The following is a 21,106-nucleotide window of genomic DNA, read 5'->3' as shown; positions in this document are numbered from 1 at the left end:
GTTGGGGCTCTTCTGTGCATTGTAGGGTGTTCAGCAGCATTCCTGGCCTCTACCCACTAGATGCTAGTAGCACCCCTTCCAGCCTCAGGTGTGACAATTGAAAATGTCTACAGACATTGCCAAATGTCCCCTGGGGGGCACAATCTCCCAGGTTGGCAACCACTGCTCTGGAGTAATAACTTCTAATTCTCCCAGGTAGATTACTGTTTTTCTTCAGGAAAGAACCCTCTGATTTTTATTTTTTGATTGGCAGTAAATGCCAAGCTGTCTTTCTCTTAGTGGCAGGAGTAGGGGAAAGAGTACTGCTTTACATGGTAGACAGACTTTCATTAGTCTTATTGGTAGCCTCCTTCTTAATCTTACCCTTCCTTCCTACTCTTCCAAGTTCTTTGGCTTCCTCTGTAAAGTCTGACTCAAGTGTCTACTGGGTCTCCTCCTGGAGTGTTCTGGAGCTGCTAGCTCTATTCATCCCCAGGCTTCCATACATTTTATGGCTTCCAGAAACAGATTGAAATCCCTCATCCACTGATAATCTTTCCTGTTCTATGTGCTGTTGTAGGTTTATCCCCTTTTGTTTTCTTTGCTGTCGTTTTAACGGGATCTTGGGAAAAAGGATGAGAGGCAGATCACCTGTATTCAGTATGTCATCTATCTGGACTCTGCCCAGTGCTTTAAAATAGAAAACCTTGGAGAGGACATGTATTTCTATTCGTGGAACAAGTATACACAAGTGCCACATTCTGACCTTTCTCCATTTCTTTTCACCCTTTCTTTTCCAGAGCTCATTATCCTGGGACCTATTCAGTAAAGGACGCAAAGCTGACTGAGAAGAAACTTTGGTCTTCTGAAGATTTTAGCACTTTGAATGACGACGTGGGTGCAGGCTGCTGGGCTCGTATACTGAATCAGAATTATATTAACGGCTACATGACTTCGTAGGTTATTAAAATCTTTTTAAGCTCTTTATTATAAAAATTTTCAAAAGCACAAATAAGTAGGAACAAGTACAATGGTCGTCTATATTCGCACAACGTAGGTTCAGAAATTTTAAGCATTTTACTTATTTGCTTCACTTGTACCTATGACTATACCTATGCTAAAAAAAAAAAAAAATACCTATGCTAGTTGCTGTCAAATCTGTTCTGACTCATGAGAGCCCCATGTGTACCAGAGTAGAACTTAGTTTTATAGGTTTTCAGTGGCTGATTTTTTGGAGTAGATTGCCAGGCCTTTCTTCCAAAGTGCTCCTGGGTGGACTTGAATCTCCAACCTTTAGGTTAGCAGCTGAGTGCGTTAACTGTTTGCACCACCCAAGGACTCCTACACCTATGTATGATCTATATCTATCTTTCTGTATATATAGCCAGGTTTACTGAAGTATAATGTATAGATAATAAAAGTCACGCAGTTGTATAATTTTTTTTTCAATAACTTTTATTAAGCTTCAAGTGAACGTTTACAAATCCAATCAGTCTGTCACATATAAGTTTACATACATCTCACTCCCTACTCCCACTTGCTCTCCCCCTCTTGAGTCAGCCCTTTCAGTCTCTCCTTTCCTGACAATTTTGCCAGCTTCTGTCTCTCTCTATCCTCCCATCCCCCCTCCAGACAAGAGATGCCAACACAGTCTCAAGTGTCCACCTGATATAATTAGCTCACTCTTCATCAGCGTCTCTCTCCCACCCACTGACCAGTCCCTTTCATGTCTGATGAGTTGTCTTCGGGAATGGTTCCTGTCCTGTGCCAACAGAAGGTCTGGGGACCATGGCCGCCAGGATTCCTCTAGTCATTAAGTTTGGTCTTTTTATGAGAATTTGGGGTTTGTATCCCACTGATCTCCTGCTCCCTCAGGGGTCCTCTGCTGTGCTCCCTGTCAGGGCAGTCAGTTGTATAATTTTTGACAAGCTGTAGTATTTCCACGAGTTGGAATCGACTCAATGGCAACTAACAATAACAATATATATTTCTAATGAATAGTTACAAAGTACAGATGTCATGACACTTCACCCCTACGTATTTTATCATGCATCTCCAAAAATAAAGACAGTCTCCTACGTGATCACAGTATCATTTTCTTACATAACACTATTTTTTAATATTTGGGAGACCTGGTCTATATTCATATTTTCCCAGTTGTCCCCAAAAATATCATCTGTAGCTTTTTTTTTTTCCTTTTTAACCAAGATCCAGGCAAACACCACACACTGCATATAGCTATTATGTCTTTTGAGCCTTTTAAAATCTAGACTAGTTCTTTTCCTTCCCCATTTTTTATGACCGATTTTTCTCCTAAAGGACCAGGCCTCAAGTCCCAATCTGCCTGATTGATTCCTTAAGGCATCACTTAACTTGTGTAACTGTCTAAACAGGTTCATAAGGTCGAACACGGTTCTGTTTACTCCTAAGGGAAACATTTCTTTAATGGTTTGAAAACACTTGAATTGTAATGAGCATCAAATTACCAGTCTACAACGATGATAAACAGAACCAAAGCAAGGCAACATACTTTAGCAATATTGATCCAGTTGATACATTCTTCTGCCAGCCTTTAATTGTTCTTCATCTCTTTTTGAAAGAGAAGATGCTTGTCATGGAGAATTTGGCTTAATGAGTTAAATTAGTTGCATGAGTAATTCATATTTATGGCAGAGAAGTTAGAAATGGCAGGTAAGTACAAAGAAGGAAACAGAATTACCCATAATTTTGTCATCCAGAAATAGCACCCTTAAAGATTTTGATGTGTGTCTTTCAAATTTATATTTACATGTATAATTTTTAATACAAAATTGATATTGTCACACACAGTCTGTTTAGTTTGCTGTTTTTCACTTAACAAGGCAGGATGAACATTTTTTCATGTTTAAGTATATCTCTACATCATCGTTTTAATGCTTTACGTATATTCTGTTACATAGAACAGTCATTCCCAAACTTGCCTTATTGCCCAAACTCTTAATGAGTACCTGAGGCCCTTGTACTGACTCCTTGGCAGCAGCCTAGACCTGCTGACTCAGACATACAAGGGAGGCCCCTAGGACTCCTTTCTGTCCAGTCAGCGTGCTAGGTGATTCTGATACCACGTGAGTTTGGAAACACTGATACGGAAACTGTCATCTGCCTCATTGACTGGACCCTCTTCCTAGAAATGGAAGTTGTTTTTATTTTTTAGTAACAGCTTGGTACAAACTGAAATGAAACAATTGTATACAGATATCTTTGTACACATCTGTGACTATTGCCTTAAAAAGCGTACTCTTATAAATTGAATGGCCAGGTCAGAAGTATATATATTTTTGAAAGCTTTTAATATGTATTAACAAAATACCCTCCAGAAAGCTTGTATCAATTTATACTCTTATCACTAGCGAGAGAGGACACCTGTTTCCAGGCAGTTAGCAAACTGGGTAAAATCCTGAGAAAGGTTTTTTAAAATTCTCACTGATAATAAGGTTTTCTGAAAATTGGGACTATTATTTCTACTCTGTGTTGACAGAATTAAAAGGCTTGGGTTTTCTCACAATGTGATTCGGTCATTTTTTGATGGATAAGAACTTGATAAGAAAAATTTCTGTGGGTAAGCTCGAGCTTTTTTAGCTGTGAGGAGCCTAGCGGTAGCAGGTCCCAGAACTCCCCTTTTGCCCACATGAACTCATGGCCGCCTTTGGGATTTTCGTGAGAACCACAAAGTATAATCTTAGGGTTCAGGCAACTGCTGTGGACTCTTAGGGCCTGGCCATCTGAAAGAACAGCCAAAGGAGCAGACGAGCATGCTGGAACCAATTAATACCCGAAAATGAAGCAGAATAAGAGCAGTTACTACAGTGCAGTACTTATTCTATACTCTTCTCTGTTTTAATACATTTAGTCCTCACAACAATCACATGAGCTAGGTACAATTACTATCCTCATTTTACAGATGAGGAAACTGAGGTCCAGAGAGGTTAAGTGGTGGAGCCATGATTTGAACCCAGGCAGTCTGACTCTAAGACCTGAGTTCTCAATTGTAAAAGTTTGGAACAGTTCAGAGTCAAGTTCATAAAGTTATGTCATGAAACTGGGGCATTAAGAAGGCTGACTGTCGAAAGGAAAGCAGGTATGGATAAAGCCTTTATTTGTATTTGACTCAAATTTGTGACATGTTCATGACTGGTAGGGCATGTGTCATCTTCTGGCAACACCATTGTTTCAATAAAAAGTTTGCATAACTCATACGTATGCATTGTTTTATTATGTGATTCACCATTAAAAGTATCTAGATGCATCTAACACTGGAATTTTCAAAATGTGAGTGAACTTGGGCAACTTATATTTTCTTGTGTTGAGTGGTCATTTTGTGGTCGTTTACATAAGCTGTCATAAGGTCTTTTTACTACAGGCTTTTAGACTTACTTTTTTATCACAAGTTGTTTTGGTGTTTCTCTTTTATCAAACAAATCTTTTAGCACAATTGCTTGGAATTTGGTGGCTAGTTACTATGAACAGTTACCTTATGGGGGATGTGGATTGATGACTGCTCAGGAGCCGTGGAGTGGGCACTATGAAGTAGAACCTCCTATCTGGATATCAGGTATCGTTCAGATTCCTCCTTTAGTTTCCTAAATTCCTTTCTAAGAGACAGCAAAAAACACTAAGAGGGGAGTCACCCAAACTTAGTGTATGTGTGTGTGCACGTATATATGTGTGTTACATGTGCATATGTGTGTGTATTTCTCTGTTTTAAGTAAGTTGAGTCATAGTGTTTTATAAGAATCGTTTGGGTAATTGGAGCCCTGGTGGCATAGTAGTTAAGAGCTTGGCTGCTTACCAAAAGGTTGGCAGTTCGAATCCACCAGGCGCTCCAGGTGCTCTGCCCTGTATGGTCGCTATGAGTCGGAATCATTGGCAATGGGTTTCAGTTCTTTTTTGGTAGTCAGACTACCTTTTGTATTCCATTATTGATTTTTAGGCTAAGACCTGGCTCTTAGAAAAAAATAGCAAAGGAGGAACGTATATTTTATTACCTGGCTAATGTCCATCAGCAGTTAATGTTTCAATAACGTTTAGTTTTTGTGTAAGTGTTTTGGGGTGTCCACTGCATACTGACACTGTGCTAGGTCCTGGACTTCCAGTGGTGAGTGGAAACAGACATGGTCTCCTCACTGAACTCTCTGAGGGAGAAGCAAATAATCTAAATATGTACTTACAGATTATGATAAGTGTTAATAAAATGATGTATTTGAAAAAACTCATTACAATTGAGAGTATCTAAAGGCGATTTAAAATTAATCATGGGGGCACTTTACTCTTTCACACTAGTGTAGCTTTATTGATAAGACTAGCGTGCTAACAAAATCAAAGGTGAGTCTATAGCACTCATTAGGTGATTAACAAATACTGTATTTATTGAATTATTAAATGGATAAGTACATGTAAAAGTTATATGATATATCATGGTTTCAGGTTGTGCCTTAAACCTACAGATGTGTGTTGTTAAAAGATCATTTTCAGAAAAAGGAAAAGTCATGACTTATACGGATGTAAAAATGAACACATGTTAAACAATATCTATTACTCAAAAGATGTGGCAGAACCAACCAGGTGTTATAACTAGCTCAAAGGAAAAGCACAAATTTATATGGAATAAAGGAATTTGAGATGAATGGCAAATAGAAACAATACTGGTTTTCCCACAGCAGAGGAAGTCAATTAAAACCTTACCTGACAGTACGTAATTTACTTATCTATCAGTTACCTACAACATATGGAGAGTTGCAGAATAGCTCAGAGATAATAAATGGGGTTATAGATGATGCATGCTTTTCCCCTGAAACACAACAGTTGTGATGCAGACAGTGGGTGGCATGGTATAATTTTTTTTCCCGAAAGGATAAAGGTAGCCATATTGATAATGAATATAATTTAAACAGAAATTCCTTGTTGAATTACCTTGAAGTTATTTTCTACAGTTTTTTTCTAAAAAAAATTAAACATGACCTTTTTGTTTTACCATCACAACCACAATTCCTTTTTAAAAATCAGTTCCTTCAGAGGTAAGATGCTTTCATAGGACAATTAGGAATTTGAAGTGAATTTGTTTTAACCTTCAACCCATATTGTGGTGCTTTTTAGCTGATGTATTTTCCTCAAAGAGATTTATAATCATGTCAGTGAATTTGATTACTAGAATAAACTCCTTAGATTGTTCTTCTAAAATATGGAAAGTTAAGATGAACTTGTACGTCCTTGTTTGTTAACCCTTTAAATGCTGAAATTGCTGGCCCCATATTATCTAGGTGAACTAATACACTCTGCTCATTTTGTGACTGTCTCATTTTGGGAGAGTGGAGACATGGGATAATTGCAGTGTATATTTTCAGGGCCATCTTTGGAGGTGCTAAGTAAATGTATATTATGGAAATAAACTTGTTTGAAACCATAAGACTTACGGTTTTGAAATGCATGAACATTTTAACTTCAGGTCTTGTAGTTGTATTATGATGGGTACAGCAGAAATGAACAAAGGTTGGCATGGAAAGCTTTTACTGTTGGGAGAAAAAAAGACTAACATTCTTGAATTCTTGGTGGATTCTTGATTCACAGAGTGTGGTTCATTTATTTTTACCAGTCTTTCTAAGATTCTTCTGAAATGCTACCATTTAAGTGGATTCATTATTTAAAAGTTGAAAATGAGGTCAGTAGATATTTTCTTCCAAAACAGAAAGTGCTTAGCTTGTCAGACTCAAACCATGTTATGAATCAGTAGGCAGCCCCCACCCCTCACACCCCCCTCCCCTTTTTTTCCCTAAAGAATCCTTATCATTGCCCTTTTTTATCTTATTTGGGTCTTTCTCTGCTTTTCTGTAGCTCATACCACTCAATTTACGCAACCAGGTTGGTACTACCTGAAGACAGTTGGACATTTAGAGAAAGGAGGAAGCTACGTAGCTCTGACTGATGGTTTAGGCAACCTCACCATCATCATTGAAACTATGGTAAAGTTTTGTTGCTATTGGATTAACTACTTCTTTAGGATTGGAAATACGGCATAACACAAAACTGAATACTTTTTTTTTAACCAGCTTTACTGAGGTATAATTGATGTGTAATAAATGGTACATTTTAAATGATATGAAGTGCACAATTTCATAAGTTTTAATATATGTATACACTCGAGAGACCATTACCACAACTAAGATAGTGAATTTACTTCTTGCTCCCCCAAAGAATGCTTATATCCCTTTATAATCCCTTGTTCCATCTCTTCCCGACACACCTGTGGCTTCCCAAGCAACCACTGATCATTGCTTTAGGAAGCCTCTGATGTTGCTTTTCAGAGGGTGTAGCCTTGGCATTGTGCACAATCCGTAAAGAGAACAGTGGTTTTCCCTGGGCTCTCTTGGACTGTTCCCTTTCTTCCTGGATCACACCTACTTGTTGCTGGTTAATTGCTATATTGTTTTTAACAATGTCCTGGGGCTCAAATTGCTCCGCAGTCTCCAAATTAAATTCTGACTGACTTGTAGGAATGTTTTTGAGGTCACTGAGATTTGTTCTGACCCCAGGAAGAATCGTCTTAGCTGTCTCTGATTTTCTCTGGTAAACTAGCCAGGCTAAGGTTTAGTTTATATCTCAATGAAGCCACTAGTTTCTTCTTCTTTTTTTATTGTGCTTCTTTTTTTTTGTGTGCCTTTTTTTTTGTTGTGAAACTTTACAGTTCAAGTTAGTTTCTCATGCAAAACTTTATACACACGTTGTTATGTGACCCTAGTTGCTCTCCTTATAATGTGACAGCACACTCCTCCCGTCCACCTTGGATTTCCCGTGTCCATTCAACTAGCTCTTGTCCCTTTCTGCCTTTTCATCTCACCTCTGGACAGGAGCTGCCCATTTAGTCTCATGTATCTACTTGAGCTAAGAAGCTACTCTTCACGAGTATCATTTTATGTCTTATAGACCAGTCTAATCTTTGTCTGAAGAGTTGGCTTCAGGAATGGTTTTAGTTTGGGGCTAACAGAGAGTCTGGGGGCCATGTCTTCTGGGCACCAGTCTCTTCTTAATTGGTTTTCTTAAAACCTTTATTATTTTTGAGAACATCTTTTGGTTTGAGCTTCACACTGTTTTGAATATGAGCAGTTCAATCAGTTCCTTTGGGGGAGAGTTTTGGAGCTCTCTATTTTACTGCTCTGGTGGTGCAGTAGTTAAAGAGCTCAACTGCTAATCTAAAGGCTGGTGGTTTGAACCCATCAGCCGTTCCTTGGGAGAAAGATGTGGCAGTCTGCTTCTTTAAAGATTATAGCCTAGGAGCCCTTATAGGGCAGTTCTTCTCTGTTCTGTAGGGTCTCTGTGAGTCAGAACCAACTTGATGGCAACGAACAGGTTTTATGGCCTGCCTCTCCTCCTGGACTAACTCTCTGGGCCAAGTCTCTGGATCTTGAAATGGGGACAGGGGCACACTTCTCTCTCAGTGACACCTCGATGAGCAGGGACTGGGTGGGTGGGGGGCAGTAGCCTCGGGTCTTTTCATTTCCCCTCTCCCTGTCTGGAACTGCTGCCCTATAAACGAGCCAGGGTGAGGGTGATTGGGTAGGGTGCCAGTATTTTCAGTATACCATGCTCAAGGTGGAGCTTCTGTTCACAAGTGGGTGCTGTGCAATAAAGGGAATCCTGTTCACAGCTGCCCTTGCTGGCACTTAACCTTTGCGTTAGGTACCTGGAGTAGGGTGGGATAAGAAATGCTGACATCTTGCCCCTACCAGGTGCCCCTGTCTCTCTCGACTTGGAGTAGAGTTTCTGTCAAACTGCGCTGGGAGGGAGGGCTGAGAGACTGAGAGACAGAGAGTGTGGGTCATGGTTCATATGCTATAGACTCTTGCTGTTCTTACTGAATTTTAGTAGATTTTCTTGAATGAATGTTCTCATTTGCTGTATGTTCTTATGTTTGTTTCCAGAGACTTAATATTTTAAAATTTTCACCAGTTTTTCTTGGATATGGGTCCATGGAGCACATCATGTTGCCATCCTGGAGATGGAACTCTCCCTCAATTCTTAGGCATGGCTTTCGTTAGTTCTTTGAACATTTTTTGTCTAGTAAGTCTAATGTTTGGTTTTCCTCAGAGAGAGTTTCTGTTGACTTTTTATTTTCCCTGTGTATGGGCCATTTTTTCCTGTTTCATTGTATGTTTCATAATTTTTTGTTGAAAAGTGAACATTTTAAGTAATGTATTCCTTTGTATGTTTCATAATTTTTTGTTGAAAAGTGGACATTTTAAGTAATATGTCAACTCTGGAAATAAGATTTTCCCATTTCTCCAGCACTTGTTGTTGGTGTTTGCTGTTGTTGCTGCTGCTGCTGCTATTTGATGTTAAGTGTCTTTCCTGAATTAATTCTGTAAAGTCTGTAAGCTTTGTTATGTGTGGCCCCTGATGTCTCTCCTTGATTAGTTTTGTGGGCAGCTCATGACTGTACAGAGATTTCCTTAAATGTTTGAAACGAGCATGTCTCCCAGCCTTTGACAATGAACTCTATGTGCATGTTGGGACATACCTTCAACAGTCAGTCAATTTACAACTCTGGCATAGCCTTTGCTTCCTGCTTGTGCACATGTCAAAGTGAGTTTGAGGTAATAGCTTGGGGCCTTCCCAGGTCTTTTCTGGGCATGTGCAAAACCCTATACATGGGCATGGCCTTCTAGATTCTGAGGAATATGTCAGAGCTTTTTAAAGCCCCTTACGAATCTTATTCCCCAGCTTTCCCTTTAATTTTTTGGTCAGCTTGTTGTTTGTTCCAAATGCTATTGCCACCTCAGGCAGCTGCAATGTTAAGAAATTGCCACTAATTCTTTCCAATAAATGCCTCCAGGGAAAAGGCTGTTCTTGTGGGGCAAGTTCTTCATCAAGTCAAATAAAGATAAACCCCTGAGTGGGGTCTTCCAAACTACCAGACAGGTCAGATAATGGTAGTTCTCTGGGAATTGGGCTTTGGAGCAGCTCCAGCCCTGTTCTGCCCTCTCTAGTGGTTGCTAGGCTGCTGGTTTTCACCAGGATTGTGGGGGTCCTGGTTTTCATGACAACTGAGGAGCTAGAGAGGGGGAGATGCCAGTAGTGCAAGTTTAAACATCATAAAGCTCACTGTTCTTAGTGATATTTAGCCATTTTTTTAAAAATAAATAACCTCAAATTGTTGCAAGCCTTTGGTTAATTTCCAGTATTCTGAAAAAGTTGATTTTGACAGTCTTTGCCAGTATTCTTGTTGCTTTTATGGAGAAGATATTAAGAGGTTCTTACTTTGCCTTCTTTCTGATGTGTCCCACTGATTAATTTTTGAATATTAAACCAACCCTGCATTCCTATCATAAACCACTTGTCAATGATGTATTAATCTTTTACTGTGTTGTTGGATTCAGTTTGCTGAAATTTTGTTTAGAATTTTAGCATTTATATTCATCAAGGATATTGGTTTATGATATAATGCCTGCCTGGTTTTAGCATCAAGGTAACGTTGGCCTTAGAATAAATTGGGAAGTATTCCTTCTTCTATTTTTTTGAAGAGTTTTTGTAGAACTGGTATTATTTAAAAATTTCTGGTAGGATTTCCTAGTAAAGCCATCTGGGCCTACAGTTTTCCTTATGGGAAAAAAATTTTTAACTATAATTTTAATTTTCTTTGTAGAGATTGTGCTCTTCAGGTTACCCATTTCTTCTTCAGTGATCTTTTAGTTTTTGTATCTTTCAGGAAATTTGTCGATTTCATCTAAGTTGTTGAATTTATAGATATAAAGTTAATCACACTCTTATCCCCTCAATATCTGTAGGATCTGTAGTGATGCCACCTTTCTTATTCTTGATAACGGTGTTTTGTGTTTTCTCTCTTTTTTCCCTGATCATTCTGGCTAGAAAGTTATCATTTTTTTTGATCTTCCCAAAGCTTTAGTTTTTTAATCTTTGTCTCTTGTTTTCTTGGTTTCTATTTAACTGGGTTCTGCTTTGACCTTTATTGTTTCCTTTGCTTACTTAGGTTTTAATTTGATTTTTTTTTCTGATAACTTAAGGTGGATGCTGAAGTCTCATGTCCTTTCTTCTTTTCTGATCTGGGCATTTAGTGGTGTGAATTTCTCCCTCAGTACTGCATTAGTGGCATCACACAAATTTTGATGTGTTGTGTTTTCATTTTCATAAATTCAAAATTCTAATTTCCCTTTTAATTTTGATTTTTTCTGTGAACCATGAATTATTTAGAAATTGGGAATTTTCCAGAGATTGATTTATATCTTTTTGCTGCTTTTCTGTCTAGTTGTACTAGCAATTACTGAGAGTGGGGTATTGAAATCTCTAATTGTAATTGCAGTTTTCTTTCCCCAACAAAGTGTGTCACAGAACATTGTACTGAGTGCTCTGTGATTGTTGAATCTCCTAAGGTAAAGATTATGTCTCATACCTTTTTATCCTACCTATATTAGTGGTTTTTTAGTAAAAAAAAAAAAGATGTTGACAAGGTGAAAACTATTTGTAATATGTATTTAGGTGATCACAGTTTGTATTTGAAGGTGATAGCTAGATGATGTGCTTTTTTAGTGAAAAAAATTTCAAACTTTTGCTTTTAATTTCATGTATTTTTCTTTGAAACAGAGTTGTAATTTAAAAATTAATCCATGTGCCATAAAATATCTCTGAAAATTAGCTTTGAATTTAAAGTTTGATTCAGTCAAAATACCATTGGATTTTACTTTGACTAGGTATTCGGAGGAATCCTTGGGTGGTGCAAATGGTTATTAACATGCTCAGTTGCTAACTGAAAGCTTAGAGGTTCTAGTCTACCCAGATATGCCTTGGAAGCAAGAAGGCCTGGCAATCAACTTCAGAAAAATCAGCTATTGAAAACCCTATGGAGCACAGTTCTACTCTAACACACGTGGGGTTGCCAAAAGAGTCCAAATTGACTTGACAGCAGCTGGTATTTTAAGTACACAGGATAAACATTTTAATAAATGTTATGTTAGAAGAAAGCCTTTGTATAATTAATTAATTAACTTATTTTTTGAAATAAACTCATATTTATTACCATTTCTGTTAATATTGTGGCATTAACTACTGACTTTTTTTTCTAAGACACCTTAACTTATGTGATTTTTTTTTTCCCTCTTAGAGCCATAAATATTCAATGTGTGTACGACCCTTTCTTCCTTATTTCAACGTGTCACGACAAGTTGCTACCTTCACCCTTAAGGGATCTTTTGTAAGTAAATATGTAGGATTTTTATTTTCGTTTTAATTTGAGAATTTATGGAACCTTGGTGGTGAAGTGGTTAAGAACTTGACAGCTAACCAAAAGGTCAGTGGTTTGAATCCACCAGCCGTTCCTTAGAAACCCTATGGAACAGTTCTGCTCTGTCCTGTAGGGTTGCTTTGAGTCGGAATCAACTTGATGGCGATGGATTTGGTTTTTGGTTATCACAGTGTAGCAGTTTTTAAGTGAAGTCTCATAAGCTCTTTAACAGTTTGTAGGAAACTCAAACCCAAACCCATTGCCACTGAGTCGATTCCAAATCATAGCGACCCTATAGGACAGAGTAGAATAGCCTCATACGGTTTCCAAGCAGTGGCAGGTATATTCAAACTGCCGACCTTTGGTTAGCAGCTGAGCTCTTAACCACTGCATCACCAGGGCTCCATAGGAATGTACAAATGTCATGGTGTCTTCTATACAGAAAATGTAAGGCCCTTTCTGACTACTAATGGTATAAGGATTGTGTTTTAATACCAGAGAATTCTTATAAACCTTTTTATACAGGTACAATAACGAGTATTTTTGAAGCAAGGGCTAAAAAGCCACTAAAATTGTTTTTAAAATTTGCCAAAATTCTTTGGTATTCATAGAAAATAAAGTACCTGCTTGAGTAATGTTTTCTTACTTTCAGAAATGTTACTGTTTAAATTTGAGATGGGTTTTTGTAAATAGAAAAGGAATCATTGGACCATTCTTGCTGCTACTGATTTTGGAAATCTTAGAGGATATGATAAATCACTCAACCATGCTTTTTTTGTGTTTCCTCCCCAGAGCCAAATACCAGAACTACAAGTGTGGTATACCAAACTTGGAAAACCATCTAAGAAATTTCTTTTTAAACAACTGGATCCTATATGGGTAGTTTTAAAATAAATTCCTATATTTTGGGCTTTGCAACAATAAAAGGGAACAGAAATTGGATTATTGAATTAAGAATTTTTAATCGTGTGATTTTTTTTTTTTTTAGCCAAAGCGTAGTAGAGATAAAGTTGTCTCCAATTTTTTATATTATAGAAATCTTCAAAGCAGTAAAGAAGTTTATGTGTTTATAGGTGTGTTTGCCCTTAGGTACTTAGTTTTCCTTGGTGAATGGTGCCATTAACACCTGTCTGCTCAGGTGAAACGCCCATAAGAAATTTGAATCTCATTCTGGTCTCTGTGTAATTCTCTCTCACCCTCTACATCTTATCAGTGATCCAGTATAGAGGATTCTATCATCCACGCATTTCTTCTAACCATTCCCACTGCTACTGCTTATTTCAGTTCCTCAACATCTCTCTCGTGGATTTCTGAATCTACCTCCTAACTCTAGTCTCTCTCCAGTCCACTCACCACACTGCTGCCAGAATGATGTGGAAAAATGCAAATGTGATTTTTGTCAGTCCCTTGCTCGTAGCACCTCAGTGATTTTTTCTTTAAAGTTTATACCCCTTTGCGTAGTACGTGACTGTCACTATCTCCTCTTGAGGTAAAAGACTGCCCTCTTCACTAGCTGCATGCCCTGCTAAGCTGGCCTCTCTTGACAGACTAAACTTGTATTTTTCAGAGCATTGCAAGGTGCCATACTTGCCTCTGAATTTACACATGCTTTTTCCTTGTCTCAGAATGCCGTTTTCTTACTTCTTTGTCATCCTTCAAGACTCGGCCCAAGTGTCACTTCCTCTGGAGCTGTCCGATGAGCCCTTGTTCCCCTCCCCAAGCCTTAGCTCCATGGCTGCTTAGGACTGTGTGCTTATCTAGTTGAACACTTTCCCACTGGACTAGACACCTTGAGAATTGGGGCCTTGCTTTATTCAGTTAGCTGTATATCTCAGGTACCTTCTCTGGTGCTTGGCACTAGTGGTTTCTCAGGAAATGTTTCAGAGAATAAATTGGGCCACACAAGTGCATTGCTTCACCTAATTGACACAAATCTGCTACTTCTTTTAGAAATTATTATTGTTCTTTGATCAGCTAGTCACTATCAGTGATTCAGTGTCCACTTATGTATTAAGTTCTGAGAAGGGATAGTCTCTACTTTTTGTACAACGCATTGTTACAAATAGCATAATAAAATTGATCTTCCCCACAGGAAAAACAGTATCGTTTGGAATTATTCCTGAGCCAGAGTATGGCATCAGATGTTTCAAAGAACTGACCAAAATTTCCTATTAAAACAAAGATAAATGATATAAACTACAATTAGAAAAACAAAGCCGCTGAAAGTTTCATACAAAGAGTATACATTCAATGCCTACATTTATTACACCAGAGATTCTGATGCCTTCAAAACAATATAACAGCTATGATATAGGGAGCATTTCACTTTGTAAACATTATCTTGTTTAATCCTCACAGCAGCTCTCTGAGGTATTTTTTTCTTCCTTTTATAGATGTGGAGGTTGTAGTTTTTAAGTCATAAGATCATAAATATGACATAAACCTAACATGCTAATTGAAATATGTATTGAACCTATAATAAGCAAGATTTTCCTTTCTTAAAAGGTTTCTTGGGTCAACAGTGAGATTTTATGGATTTTTCTACCTTAGGAAAGTTTTAAAAAATAAACAGGGAGGTCTTTGAGTTACATGTAATGAATATGCACAAGCTTTGAAGGAGTTTACAATCTAGTGGAAAAGAATGAGCTAATAGAAATAGATTTTGAGATGATCTAATCCTTCCCTCCATGAAGTGAAATTCTTTTTAAATCCTGTCTAAAAAGTATAGATTTATAGTCTTAAAATCCTTAAAAAAGATTCCCAGGGCCTTGATACGGGTGTGTCTTTCATAGGTGGTTCGGTAGTTCTAGCAGGAATGAGTTCAGTTTTTCTTTAAGCTTCTGTTTTTCAGTATTGTTTTGCCCAAGTGAGATGAGCCACAGGACTTGGCCTTGAATAGAAGGTTGTCTTCTCTTTCAGATCCTTGACCTTGACGGCCGCTTCACGCTGGAGCTGGAGGCGGATGAGCTCTTCACACTCACCACCCTCACTACGGGCCAGAAGGGCAGCTACCCACTGCCTCCAGAGTCCCAGCCCTTCCCACCTGTCTATAAGGATGATTTCAACATCCGTGAGTGTTGTTTCACTAAAACTTAACTCGGTCTCCATCTCCAGATAGCTAGATTTCTCCCTGTCAAACTGTGTGCATGCTCTCTCTCTATGGTAAAAGGAAACCTAATTTTCTTGTTACATCAAGGTAAACCTCAACTTCAGGATCCTTTATTTATTTATTTATTGGTACTAGAAAAGACATAGGGGTTATTTTCAGAATAAAAGCTATAATTCTAACTTGATTTTGGTTGAAACTTAAGATTTGAGACTCGTGAAAGCCATTATTGACACTTTACTTTTGTGTGGCAGTTAATGCCTGTTATTTATTTTCTGTGTTTTCCCATGGTGCTAGTGAACAGAGTTCTTACGATGAGTTACACTGTGCTTGAGTAATCCAGCTCATTATCTACCCTCTAGCTGTACCTAGGAGTTTTGCATTTGTGCTCTTCTGGTGTTCTGTAAGTATGCGTCCTAAAACTATTTGAAAAGGCTTTGATTATAGGTAATTTAGGAGAACCATTTGAAAAGTTAGAAGATGTGGCCATTGTTGTCATATTCCAAGAGAACAGAAAGCCACAAAACCCGTTGACTAGTAGATGGTGTTATATAGGATTATGGGCCTCACAGACAGGGTCGGGTGGCTCTGTGACCTGCTCCTAAAATCTGAAGCTGTAGGAGCGTATTAGGGAGCAAGACTAGACGGTGTTGCTCAAGAGTGACTTGAACCTCTGGTTGCTGTAGAGTTGCTTGTTCCACCAATGATGGAGACTCCTTCCACCCACTCCTGGTCACTTCTGCAGGATCTCAGCTCCCTTTCTCAGGAAATGATCTCCTTGGTTGGTTGGAATACAAGGCCCTTTGGATTGTGTCCTGGAGTCCCTTCAGTTATTTGGACAATAGAAACAAGACCGACCCTCATGGGAGCTTGGTAGTTTGTTTTCCAGCAACTCCCTGAAGGCGTCTGTTAGACGAGTCCTTCAGTTTTGCCAACCGTGAATGTCTTAGCACATCTGTTGCTCAGTTCTCTGTTGACAAAAGTAACTTTTTTGTTTTTTACCTTAAGTAGGTGGGGAATTCGTGTAGAGTATGGGCTAGTTAATGAGGTTAAAGAGCTTTTGCCAACATCAAAACTGTTTGTTCTGTGACTGAAGACTGAAAGGCAATTCTAAATCTTCAAATCTAAAAAGTAATGCTGAATTAGCCATGAAAGTTCAAAAGTAAAGCCAGACTTTGAGTTACTCAATATTGAATTCTTAATATCTCAAATGAGGTAATGAGCGTGAGAACACTTGGGAAAGCAAGGAGTGTGAAATAGCCGTAAGATATTATGATTAAAATTCTGTAACCTTCATCGTTGTAAGACTAAAATTTAATAAGACTAAAAAGGGATTGACAGATAGCTTAGGCCCAAAACTTGTTTTTGCTTCATTTTAGAGGTAGAAAATATGTAAATTTCACACTTGATATAGTAAAAAAATCTAATGCTTGGGTGCTGGCTCTGCCCAGTGATTTAGAAAGTGGTTTGACAGATAATAAATAGAAATAACAAAACTGTCCTTTATTTAGCTCTTGCTAGATGCTGATGTGGAGCCCTGGTGGCGCAGTGGTTAAGAGCTCGGCTGTTAACCAAAGGTCGGCAGTTTGAATCCAGCAGCTGCTCCTTGGAAGCCCTATGGGGCAGCTCTGCTGTGTCCTATAGGGTCATTCTGAGTTGGAATTGACTCGACGGCAGCGGGTTTGGGTTTTGGTTTAGATGCTAATGTATATACATACTTTATATATGTTGTTCTATTTAATCCTCCTGTCCCTTTGCCCAGTTAGAAATGAGGAAACTTGAGACTTAGGGCAGTAAGTCAGTCAGTATTCTAAGACCGAATTAGAATTTGAACCCAGGTGTGCCCTACTCAAAACTCATCCTCTTTCTTCTTAACCACAAATGCATGGATTAAGTATTATGCAAAGCCTATATATCAGACTCGTCATGCGGATATTTAATGATGATGATATAAAAGTCACTATGTATCTCTTTATTAGCTGTAAATCCTAAATTTTGACTGGTTGTAAGTGTTACTTTTTAAAACTTTTCAAAAGTGTTTCAAAATGTGCCATGAAGTATCAGAGAGGAGAGATTCTCTAAAGACTTGATATTAAGTAGAAAATTTATTGTCTTCTGAACAGATTACCCACGTTTTAGTGAAGCTCCGAATTTTGCTGATCAGACGGGTGTATTTGAATACTTTATAAATAGGGATGACCCTGGAGAGCATCGCTTCACACTCCGTCAAGTTCTAAATCAACGACCCATCACTTGGGCTGCTGATGCATCCAACACCATCAGTATTATAGGAGATTATGAGTGGTATGTGAATTGATGTCTGGCAGAAATAACCTTGTCACGGTGTCCAGGGAATTCTGAAGTGACACATTTTCCACAGTCCTTCCTGTCCACGGACCTAATAGTGTGTAATAATTGTTGAATATCATGGTGACTGCGAAATAGCAAATTGCTTTTTTTGCTGCCTCAGCATCCTTCCCTCAGATATTCCCAGTTTAATAGTCATTAATTATTGCAGAAGTAGGTTTTTTTTTTTTTTAATATGAAAATTTAGGACTTTGGAACTCAATTATAACTTAATATTTCTAAATCGACCTTGTGATTTCTGTATTGTTTTTGTTTTACTGGAGACTTCATTTGCTGATGTGATGTTGCCACCTTCTGGGAAGTACTAGAATTACACTGTCTTAGCCTCCGTAGAAAACCCCTTTACCAGGTGACCCAAGCCAGTGCCGTCTAGATGGCAATTGTAAAAAACAAATCAGCTTCGAGTTGGCTAGTGAATTCAGCTCCTGTCTTTTCTTTAGGCACCTGGTATAGCGATAAGTTGTATTTCTTCTTCACTTAAAACTTAACAACCAAAACAATCTCCCCTTCCCTTTTAAGCCTATTATAGAATTCCTGTGTGCTGACTTTCTGTACCTGCTTTAGATGTTTCTTTTCTAGTTTTCCCTTTAAAAAGTATAATTCCACTGTGAAAAAACCCACAAGCCTTCCAGGTTTACTGATAGTAACTAGTAATGCTAAGCCTCCAAACAGCCATGTCTCTAGCTTAGAAGTCGGACAGGGAAGGGAGGATAATTCTGAGAAGAGCCTTGACTTGCTCATCCGTGGAATGCTGAAGGACATAGTTGTCTCTTCTTTATTGTCTTACTCTTCTTGTGAATCCTGACTCCAGGCCCAGGTTCTGATAGAAATCTTGAGAAGCTTTCAGTTATCTAGAGCTCTCTAAACCCTTACAGTGCCATGGAGAGTTACTGGGCAGAAGTGAAGAATTCTTGACTAATTTAGGATAATTAGGTTGGCTGTCTTTTTACACAATAAAAATGCTGCTTATTGCCATCATCTCTGAAATGAGCACTTTCCAGTATTTTCTGATTGTGGCAGTGGGGTCTGTGACTTTCTTATTTGTGACTAATGGTCTTATTGTAAGACAAGTGGCTGGGTTTAAGTATCCAAGGGATGGGCCCCATAATCTTGATCACAAGTTTGAAAGCCAGCCACTATAGGACATCTTTAACTTTTCTGTCACAGTCCCATGCCCCCATGCCCCCATGCCCCCATGCCCCCATGCCCCCATGCCCCCATGCCCCCATGCCCCCATGCCCCCATGCCCCCATGCCCCCATGCCCCCATGCCCCCATGCCCCTGGATACTACAGAGGACTCTAAACTTATACTCTCTTATTTTTGGTTGGAACGCCAGCAAAATTGAGAGCCTTCTTAATTGTAGTAGAGTTGAGATAGATAGAGTACCTTCCTAAGGTTAACCAGTACTCCTCACAAATTTTAAGATTTGCAGTAGTTAAATGAAAATATTCAGACCTAACCAGGATCTATTGCAGTCGGTCAGGAGGTAGGGAAGAGGGAGATGGGGAAGAGTGAGGGGAGAGAAAGAGAAAGAGGACACATTTGGAAAGAAAAGGAACCAGGGACTAGCCATTAGGCATGTGAGGGAAGGACTGCTAACTGAAAGGTTGGCAGTTGGAATCCACCAGCCGCTCTGCAGGAGAAAGGTGGCAGTCTCTTCCATAAAGATTACAGCCTTGGACTCCCTCTGGGGCAGTTCTACTCTGTCCTGTAGTGTTGATGTGAGTCAGAATCCACTCAACAGCAGTAGGTTCATAGTGCTACTATAGATAGTACACTAGAATTGTGTACTAGAATTGTGCTTTGCAGTAGAACTTCCTTGTTGTTAGTTGCTATCAAGTTGATCCCGACTCACGGTGTCCCCATGTGTGCATGGTAGAACTGCTCCATGGGGTTTTCAAGACTATGACCTTTTGGAAGCAGATCGCCATGCCTTACTTCCAGGGTGCCTGGAACCTCCATCCTTTCAGTTAGTAGTTGTTGTGGATTGAATTGTGTCCTCCAAGAATCTGTATCAATTTGGCAAGGCCATGGTTCCCAGTATTGTGTGATTGTCCACCATTTTGTCATCTGATACAGTTTTCCTATGTGTTGTAAATCCTACCTCTATGATGTTAATGAGGTGCGATTAGTGGCAGTTATGTTAATGAGGCAAGACTCAATCTACAAGGTTAGATTGTGTTTTAAGTCAATCTCTTTTAAGATATAAAAGAGAGAAGTGGGCAGAGAGAGATGGGAACCTCATACCACAAAGAAACAAGAGCCAGGAGAATAGTGCGTCCTTTGGACCCAGGGTCCCTGCATTGAGAAGCTCTTAGTCCAGAGAAAGATTGATGGCAAGGACCTTCCTCTAGAGCCATTAGAGAGAGAAAGCTTTCCCCGGGAGCTGGCACTGTGAATGTGGACTTCTAGCCTACTAGATTGTGAGAAAATAAATTTCTCTTTGTTAAAGCCATCCGCTTGTGGTATTTCTGTTAGAGCAGCACTAGATGACTAAGACAGTAGTCCAGCACTTAACCATTTGTACCACCCAGGGACTGTTTTCTCAGATTTAGTAAAGTACCAGCCCGGTAATTTGACTATAAGGGATAGACTTACCCAAGCTATGTAAAACTTTCCATCTTGTTAGTAAGCTTCGGCTGGGATTGTAAGGCAACCACAAAATTGGCTTTCACTGCATGTATCTCAACTCTGCTTCCTTTTTATCAAATTTGCTTAATACATTGGCTGGTTTTTGTTCTCTCAGCACTACTGAGAGACTGTGGTTATGGACAAATAAACTGCACTTTTATTCTATTTCATTCATTATCTACAAAATTACCTAACAAGTTCTCTTGCAAGGATCATTTATTCTGAAATGTGATGTATAAAGAAGTATAAAGTTTGATTTTCTCTTGCTCCAACTCTAAATCAAGTAGTGGGATGGTGCTGACAGCATCTATCACACTGTTAACTTTCGGTGCACACGAGGAAGGAGGTAGGAGTGTGAGAACAGTGTGGATCAGAGCTGGTTTCATGCTGGTGGTATTCTGCAAAGGGAAAAGAATCCCTCTAACACTGGGACGTGGCAGAGAGACTCAACTTCAGCCGCTTAGCTTTTGATCTTCCTGTGAAGGCAGGTAGCCCAGCTCAGGTTATATGATTAAATGTGGATTTTCCCGATTGTGTACTTGTTTTAGATGTTTCTTTTTATATTTCTCTTTAAATAATATAATTCCGATGTGAAAAATTCACTGAGGAGAATAAACTCTGAGAAATGGAAAAGTCACATAATTCTAGAGCAGATTTCCTCTCCATTTCCAGATATATTTCTTGGCGGTTTTAGTTTTCCAATTCAGACAGGTTGCTTGCTTTATTACTTGGTTGCATACAAGCTTTCTTTTTTCT

The 21,106-nt window shown here is 38.9% G+C and overlaps 1 protein-coding gene across 1 annotated transcript in view; it reads left to right on the top strand.

Annotated features, from left to right (window-relative positions):
* Window positions 1–21,106, top strand: part of GALC (galactosylceramidase) — a 77,586-nt gene that overhangs the window by 38,569 nt on the left and 17,911 nt on the right. Inside the window, exons 8-14 of the mRNA XM_003408573.4 lie at window positions 780–935; window positions 4,446–4,570; window positions 6,847–6,974; window positions 12,125–12,214; window positions 13,037–13,123; window positions 15,164–15,314; window positions 17,474–17,654. Of these exons, the coding sequence (XP_003408621.1) occupies window positions 780–935; window positions 4,446–4,570; window positions 6,847–6,974; window positions 12,125–12,214; window positions 13,037–13,123; window positions 15,164–15,314; window positions 17,474–17,654 (918 nt within the window). The remainder of the gene's footprint in view (window positions 1–779; window positions 936–4,445; window positions 4,571–6,846; window positions 6,975–12,124; window positions 12,215–13,036; window positions 13,124–15,163; window positions 15,315–17,473; window positions 17,655–21,106) is intronic.

This window comes from Loxodonta africana, chromosome 10, assembly GCF_030014295.1.
Source record: "Loxodonta africana isolate mLoxAfr1 chromosome 10, mLoxAfr1.hap2, whole genome shotgun sequence".
Classification (NCBI taxonomy): Eukaryota; Metazoa; Chordata; class Mammalia; order Proboscidea; family Elephantidae; genus Loxodonta; species Loxodonta africana.
The sequence above is the reverse complement of the archived record's forward strand: the minus strand, read 5'-3'. Positions and strand labels throughout refer to the sequence as shown.